Source organism: Clupea harengus, chromosome 5 (genome assembly GCF_900700415.2).
Source record: "Clupea harengus chromosome 5, Ch_v2.0.2, whole genome shotgun sequence".
Taxonomy (NCBI): Eukaryota; Metazoa; Chordata; class Actinopteri; order Clupeiformes; family Clupeidae; genus Clupea; species Clupea harengus.
The window spans coordinates 4,809,477-4,818,442 of NC_045156.1; the positions used below are offsets into that span (position 1 = coordinate 4,809,477).

At 40.9% G+C, this 8,966-nt stretch overlaps 1 protein-coding gene across 1 annotated transcript; it reads right to left on the reverse strand.

The window, feature by feature from the left end:
* Positions 1-74: 74 nt before the first annotated feature.
* LOC116220466 (fer-1-like protein 4) lies at positions 75-7,177 on the reverse strand. The gene is made up of 9 exons (XM_031567146.2): positions 6,994-7,177; positions 6,773-6,828; positions 5,145-5,233; positions 4,460-4,559; positions 3,300-3,394; positions 2,272-2,313; positions 1,496-1,669; positions 900-960; positions 75-224 (listed from the first exon to the last, which is right to left on the reverse strand). The coding sequence occupies exons 1-9, from the start codon at positions 7,070-7,072 to the stop codon at positions 75-77; spliced, it is 846 nt and encodes a 281-aa protein (XP_031423006.1). The 5' UTR covers positions 7,073-7,177.
* Between the last annotated feature and the right edge of the window lie 1,789 nt (positions 7,178-8,966).

The following is an 8,966-nucleotide window of genomic DNA, read 5'->3' on the forward strand; positions in this document are numbered from 1 at the left end:
GAAGAAGCGGAGGGAGAGGGATCATCAAATATTAGAAAGCTGCAGCTACTTACTGTATGGCTACAGCTCTGGATTTAAGAGACCTGACTTGCCTCATTGTAAAAGGGGCAGTTGGTGGATTTCTGTGTGGCCGTGTGTTTCTTCTCATCCCCTATCGTCACGTAGACGGCAGGATTGATGTTCACCCCGACCAGCTTCTGAGCCTCCATCACATTCACGTTTACCTGAGGGAGTTTAAGGCCAGCCATGTCAGTCTCATTCTCTCTTCAGAAGCCTATATATCAAAAGTCCATTCTAATGTGCCAGGGGCTACTGATTGATCGTGTTGCTATTTTGTACATGTCAGCTCAATAATTCTATTTCTTTCATCAGCCCTGAGGGAAATAACTGAATTTTAATTTTAGTTTAATTTTCTTCAAAACTGTTTTCTTAAGAGGCACAACAGCTATTTCCTCCTCATAGTTGAAGGGACCGACATTTGATAATCAGTTTAATAGATATATCCCATAGGCAATAATTCAATATATCTGACCTACTGGTCATTGTAGTATTATTATTCTAAGTTTCTCATGTGTATTCTGTTCCCGGCCTTCATGAGGTGTGAGAGAGCCTTCACAGCTTCCCCCCCTTTGACTAGAAACAGATACTAATTAGCATTTAGGTATCCACCCATCCTTTGCTTTCCCAGAAGTTTAAAAGACTGTGATTTTCAAGAGACAGTGAAAGAGATTTAGGTGGAACACACTCAGTGAAATCTATCTCTCTGTCCTCCTCTGGTGCGCGCCACTGAAAGAATAAACCTGGACTTGGTTTTTCATCACAATCTGACTGAGTCTCCGATACATTCGGGATATAGAAATAATTCCTTTCATAGTCACCAGGAAAACTCCTGACCTCACCTGAAACGTCTGCACTTTGGGTGCGGCCGCAAGCTCATGTTTTGACAAAGGCCGGCAGCGACTGTGACAAGAAACACACACACACACACACACACACACACACACACACACACACACACACACACAGACTAATTACATTGCAAGTTAAGTCCGATAATGCATTAACCAACACTGACATTATGATGATAAGTAGGCTCAGCTATTCAAGGTGTAAGACCACAGGATCATCTTCCACTGTGGGATACCTCCATCTCCTAAAAATGTATATATTGCCCATGTTGAACAACCAGAATTGCCAAGGGTTGACAGTAGTTATTAATTCCTATAGTTTTTTCTCATACAATCCTCACAATACCTATTTACCGTGACTTCAACACCATAATTGTTAAACCTTAAATCAAACCTTTCATGAAACTACTCTTCTGAGTTAGTTTCTGTTAAAGACATGTTGATGTAATGTAATGTAACATGTTAATGTAATGTAACATTTTAATGTAATGTAATGTAACTGTGAGGGAAGTACACATGAGTATATGGCACACTGGAGAAGCTTTCTCACTGAAAGAGGTGATGATGGTGATGGTGAAACAACGCACCTGAGGAGGGGGGTGAAGGTAATGTTGGCAGACTCCATGTCGGCCATGTCATAATCATCATCATAATCATCATCATTATCCTCATCCTCATCTTCCTCACCAGTTCTGATCAAACTGCGACCAAGCACCCGGGCCTCTCGATCCAGCTTCTGTGTTCGTGCTGGCTGCTTTGAGCTGGGAGATTAAATCACATCAAAAAAGCTTCCTGCCATGCTTTCTCCACAAAATTGAATTACAAAAATACTATTACAGACAAGTTACTGACCTAGTTTGCTGCCTCAATGTAATTTTTTTGAAAACACTAGGGGGTATAGATAGTTCATATGGCTATGCAAATTGTCACAGTACCCTGAAATCTAAATTTGATACTGTATACATTTAGGTCTCCCTTGCAGCAGCAGCAGCAACAACAACAACAACAACAACAAAATGTGAAATGAAGTCAGGGACAATACATCACTGCAGAACTGCAGTGTGAATAGGTATGAATAGAGTGCTGGGTAAAGTCTTCTTCAGTAAAAACAGTACATAATCATAATCACCAAGACCATACAAAGCCTTATGGTTACAAGAATTACAATATAAAGGCTTGGACATAAACTCTGTTTGCGTACATGCCTGTCTGGAGTCTCTGTTTGCCAGCAAAGACTGCTAAATGTACAGACGGCTGAAACGGAATGTGTTCCTAAATTCGTTAATTTCTGGTTGGGTGCATTATCACAACATCTAAGTCATTTTAGTTAGGTGTAGTCATTTACTGTAGAGATAGAACTTACCTGGGATCATCGAAGCCTGTGTTTCTGATGACCAACGCAGAACTGAGGGGAGGAAAATTAAAGAGACCATGTGACCTTCACTGTAATGATGTGCAAGGCAAACATGTAATGCAAATATCTATAACTGCATTCAAAGCAAAGGAGGATAAGTAGTTAAAATAGTCACTGTAAGAGACTGCAGGAATACCGTCCTTCATGGCAAACAAAGGATTTTGCTTACATGTGAAATATTAAATGTGACAATGTTACTAAAACTTAGGTGCTGCTGTAGGTTTGAAAGGGAATTAACTACTTAATAATACAGCTGCATGTTAATGCCTGGATGCATGTGGCCTCTCTCCATACCTTCAGGAAGTCTACCAACAGATTAATGGCAAAACACTGGGGAGCTGGCAAACCTGGGCCTACTGAATAAATTGATGCTATTAGTGTGAAACAGCGGACTCAGCCCTTGTAGGCACAAACAGAGTATTTCTAGTGAATTTCCACTCATTTGTATGTACAACATAGATTCTACTTTTTAATCTTGCAAGATAGCATTGTATGGGGGAAAATTATTATTTAACGGTGATCTAAATAGATCTGAACTGAACGCTTAGAATATTTAGCCTACATACCTCACGGATCACAAACTGCAGGCTAAGACTATCTTTTTTCATTATCTGCTTTAAAACGATTTCTTAGGGTAGAAAATGAGCTCACTTGATTCACTGTTTGGTGGCATAAAAAAAGGTTACATTTATTTTATTTTTAAACCCTGCACCTCTTCCTACCTGATCCTAAATCAGTGCTGCTGCTAGCAGTGTGACAATCCAGCAAACAGTCAGTCATTGGAGGACTGAGATCTTTTGATTGAATCAATATGTTGTTTTCAAATCTAACCAGTCAATGCCTGATTTAATTTTTTACAAAGTCGGATGTGCAGAGGGCCTTTGGATCAAACACTTCAAACAGCTGTAGCTGAGTTGGTTTAGCTTCTGTTTTAGCTGTTGGTTTTCCTTGCTGGCTTGGCTGCTGGTATGACTCACTCATCTTCGTCCTCCACAGTCAGGAAGTCCGCACTCTCCCAGCCTCCCGCTGCCCCCTGCACAGGGTGATACCTGACGTCCAGCTCCACGTACACCTGAACAGAGCCAGCAGACACACCTCCTCAGAGCAGCATACCTCAGCATCCACCATTGGGCAGTAAGATTGCACTAAATTACTGTTGAAACTGTTCATTTCAAGATTGATTTAATACACCTTGATGTATAAGGGTACCATTACAGTATGACAGCATTGGAAAGTCTAATAAGTGAGTATTTATGTAATGACCTAAAATAAGAATTGACATTACAGCTCAGAAATGTGTTGCTGAGCTCCATGTGAAAGGTAATAATGTATGACTGAATCTATGTGATTGGCTGATTAAGAATGACTTCATCACCACATCCACTAATTACTGAACCAATCTATGCTTGATTGCACCCTGCTTTGTGTTAATGAAATGAGCCAATAAAGGTATCCCCGCCTACTCTCACTGTGCGGTTGCTGATACGCAAAGCCCGTCCGCAGTGCTCGTAGCCCAATGAAATTAGCGCCCCAGCAATGTTGCAGATCAGAAGCTGCTTTTGTGGTTTCTATTAAGGGATGTCAGTTGATTAACACAAAACAATAAAGAGCCTCAAATATCACTAACACACCATCCCCTAGAGGCTGTTTTCACACTGAGATGTAATTAAGGCAACAGATTAAGGATAATAATTCTGACAAAGCTTTCAACTTATAAATAGAGTGAAACTCTCTCTCTCGCTCTCGTGCTCTTGTTCTCTCATTCTCTCTCTCTCCCTCTCTCCAGCCTCTCTCTCATGTAAACACAAATGGAAAAAAAACTGGTATGATAAACCTACAGACAGTATAAGCAAGCTGAACACATTTTTGCCCCACCGGTCATAATGCTTAAAACACATTTGATAGTAGGTTGCAGGTTTGTCTGACGACATTACCCTAGACAACATATTGAACAACATTACAGTCATTTCAAACTGAAGACATTTCAAACAACTAATGGCCATTTGTCCCTGTCCAAAATCAGTCACTACCACTAGATTCCCTTTATTTGATGGTAATGTGATGGCCGTATTGCCCGGCAGTATTGTCCAGACTATAGGGAGCCCGAGGGGATAAATGTGAGGAAAGCGGTCCTTACATCAGTCAGGCTGTAGTGAGTGTCTGTGAGGGGCTCCCTCAGCACCAGTCTCCCCGCTGTCACCACATGTTGCAGACTGATCACCAGTTTCCCCAGCAACCTGACAGGCGTGTCAATCACACCAGGCAGATTCACAGTCAGAGGCACATACTCACAAATACACAAATATGCAGCAGACATACACACATATACAACCATGCAACACACATGCATGCACACACACACCCACAACACACATGCACGCACACTCACACGCACACACACACACACAAACACATATATGTGTGCGCACACACCCACACACATACACTGCAGTAAACCACAAAAAAATGTTGTTTGTGAGGCATGGTTGAAATGGCAGGAGAAACACTTTGGGATTTAAATGTGTATTTTCATGGAGAACGTGGTTATAAATGTCTTCAATAAAGATGTGCTTTTGGAGCAGGATTAAACGCTGATGTGAAATAGTAGAGGTTAATTAAATAAGGTGTTTTGGCAGCTAGGTGTCATTCTTCTTCTTCAAAGACCGTTTGATTGAAACAGTCCTTAAATTGCATTTCAAAGCAATTTGCCCTGGCAGTTTTAATCCTAAAGAAGCTCATCTTGAATGTCAGGGAAATGTCAGACTGACATGCAGTGATTTCTCTAATGCAGACTGAGTGCAGATTTAGGCTGGGTGACTGACCGGTTGCTGAACATCTTGCTGCAGTTGTAGACGCTGATGGACAGCACCTCGTCTCTGATGATCTTCCCATAATGAGGCCATCGGAAGTGCTTTAGATTTACCAGCACACAGACACACACACAGACACAAGCATGCATACACACACATACACAGAGAGAGAGAGAGAAAGAGAGAGAGAGAGAGAGAGAGAGAGAGAGAGAGAGAGATGAGCACATTTATATATACGCAAAAACACAAGTACATCATCAAATGCACAGACACACACACGCGTGAACACACAAACAGACAAAGAGACGCACCCACGGACAAAACTATAAAAATCCAGTAATGATTTTAATATGCTTTACTAAACTGAAGTTTCAGTTTTAGGTGTAGGTGTAATTTTCCTATTTTTCCTACAAATTTCCATCTAATGTGCATACACTAACACACTGCTATACACATGAACACACTAAGAATACCAACCCAGTCACTGATCCTCATGTCTTCACTGTCTGCACTGATTCACTCATGATTCAGTGATAGGAAACTGTATTTACTGGGTGTGGTTTTCATTTGAACACACATACCTATAAATAGCATGAAGTGCTCGCTAAGTGGGGTTTTTCCTTAGAATTATTTTCACTCGATTTTCACATCATTACTTTTTCATTTCATCCAACATAAAAAAACACAAAGGGGCTACTGTTTCCTCTGCCAGTTAAACTAGCTGAAATTAGATGCATAGAAGAAACAACTGTATAATCTGCTTTTCAATAGATAGAAAGATAACGGAAAATAACCAAAAACAAGAAAATGGGGGGGGGGGAGTTGGTTTGAAATCCACTGTGGCACAATGCATGTACTGAGAAATGCAATATCAATCAACTCTGTCCATCTCTGTCAACGGTTAACTCTGCAGGGAGACCTAGGTGTGTTTCATCCCTGTCACTACCCCCACAGAGTCCTACAGAGAGCTCTGCGTGAACTGACTGTTTGCCATGTGGGAAGAATGTACAACAGTCAGATGGGTGCCAGGTTTGCCAGTAATGAGTCAGAACTGGCAACCTGGGCGGCTGAGAGGAGAGCAGAGGCAAATAAAGAGAACCCCATGCCACTTGTTATTGCATTTAGATATCCAGCTGACACATTAATCTCAAGGCCACTTGAGGAGCAGGATGTATTTGATCAGACTATGTGGCCCCAGATAATTAAACCAATGACTTCCTACTTAACTCTTAACTTAAAGTTGAGATTTTACACACATTTAATAATGTTTTATACAAAGCCTTTGGATGATATTTGGATGTAATATGTATGCACCAAATCTAACTGAACTAAAACAGAAACGTATCTGCTTAATGATCTATACATATATAAGATGTTCAACATGTATATAATGTGTACCGTATATTTCATTCTGTCTAAATAGACAAACAAGTAACCTGTTGTCTGCATGAAATGGTTAAAACAGGTGAAAACATAGAAAACAGATTTTCAGCCTACAGCCTCTACAGCTTTGTCATCAACAAACACGAAGCACATGAAGCCACAATCAGTCTTCCCCACAGAGAGAGAGCACAACAGTAGCACACTTCACTGGCTGCCACTAGAAAAACAATACAGAGAACAACAAGCGCCAGACTCACCTCATTGAAAATGGCGATGTTCTCACACTGAAGGATCTTAGTTTTATGGGTAAAACCTGGTAAAAGAATTTTACTTCAGAATTTTCTTTTTTTTCTCTCTTTTTGGTCTTTTTAGTTAAAATAATGTTTTATGAAGCCAATCCCTGAAATATTTGAAATGGTTTTAAACCTTAAATCACCACAGAAAAAAAGTCTGAAACATATGCAGTTATTTTACTCACCCCTGAAAGAGAGCTCAATTTTGCGGTCATATTTCCCTGGCAAGTTAATAATCTTCTTTAGATTGACAGTGATGGACATGGTTCTCTCCCTTTCAAATATGACACCTGTCACTACAGGTATTCCTTCAAAACCGCGTTGGGTTATACATGATCCTGCCCACCATCCACCTGTGTCTTCCCTGCTGTCTACCTGTAACTGCCTGTCTACTGCTCCTCACCTGTGTGGCTACCAGTGTGTGCAGTGGGAGGAAGGAGGAGGCGAGGAACGTTTCAGGAAAACCCAAGTTTAAACACCTGAGTCACTGAGCTTGTTAAGTGAGACATAGGCCGCACACACACACACACACACACACACACACACACACTAGTCCACCTTGAGGAACAACAGAGACGTTTACTCTCGGCAAGAGGAAGTGCAGGCTGCAACTGAAGAGCAAACACAGACCCGTTTTACCCAAGGTACTCACCCCCTGAAACCCAGAGCTGAGAGGTTGGAAAGGGAGACTGTGCCCATTGCAGTCAGACACACTTGTGTGGTTTGCTGATGTCATTCAATATCTAACCTGACATGAGTTATGTTCACAGACATAAGATATTAGAAATATAAAATAACAGGTATAACAGGCAAAAAAAATATTATTACAAATATATACGTATATATAGACACACACATACACACACACACACATACATATGTGTGTGGGAAATGAGCAACAGATGCTGAGGATCATTGTAATCATAGTATAGGGAGGCCTAAGCTATGAACCCAATGTTATCAGTCATTTAGCAGACGCTTTTATCCAAAGCGACGTACAAAGGAGAGAACAATCAAGCTACGAGCAATAGAGACCTAGTGTAACAATAAATACTACTTTACATAAGAAATAAAAAAGTGCAGGAATGTAACTACTGTAAGTGCGAGTTAAGTTCTAGTTAAAGGAGACCGCATTAGAGGAAGGATAAGGAGAGGTAGAGAAAGGAAGAGGAAGGGAGAGGAAGTGCAAGTTAGGAAAGGAGGTGCACTCTGAAGAGTTGGGTCTTCATGACCTCCTTACTTGTCACTTGAACATTTCTGAATAGTATTTCGCATTTTGCATCATCTGATGTGCAAATCCACACATACTACACAATCTTTAAAAGCACTCCACATACCTTCAGATTCATCTAGAGTTGAGAGGACATGATACGTTATCTTTGTGTAGGTGACTGAAGAAGAAAGCTTGTTCCGTGTGCTTCCAAAGGGGAGCAAAAGACATAGGCGCTATCTAGTGGCCAATCCACAGTACTACTACAAGCCTCTGGACCCGTCTGCAGGTGGTTTGAAGAGGTCGTTGCTCATTCTGAAGTAAGGCTAGAGTTTTGGATCTGCTACTTATGCAGCAGCTGTGTTAGACCCTTTGTTGGTCTGGTCTGATCAGATCAGGTTTGCCACTCGTTCATAATATGGGTCTCCAAAGTAATTTACAGACCACTCCATAATACTGTGCACATACCACAGTGGCCTCTACACTGTAGGCCTACTCAGCCCACACAGGTAATGGGCAACTTTGAGCGAGAGAGAACGACGAAGACAGAAAAAGAAAGACTGGTCATTGTGTACACTATCTAGATAACTCCTAAAATCATTTTTTAAATAACAGCAATCTCTTCCAGATCAGGTGCCGCCAGTGTGCTTTAGCTGAAACATACAGCGAGGGCTACTGCTAAGACTAAGGAAAATTAGCTTTAAGAGAAAGAAAAACAAAACACAATTCTTCCTCAACTGGTGTCGGAGATGGACTGGATTTATTTTACGTACTTCCCGTTATCTAGTTTCATCAGCTCCTCAGTAGTTAAATATTCCCTGCTGTTTATGGCAAAGTAGGCACTTCGTATGTTACATCTGTAACATCAGTTTTGTGAACTTGTTATAAAGCCAACACCTAGCAGTACTAACTAAAACAGTAGTGAAAGCGATATATAAAAGAACAAAG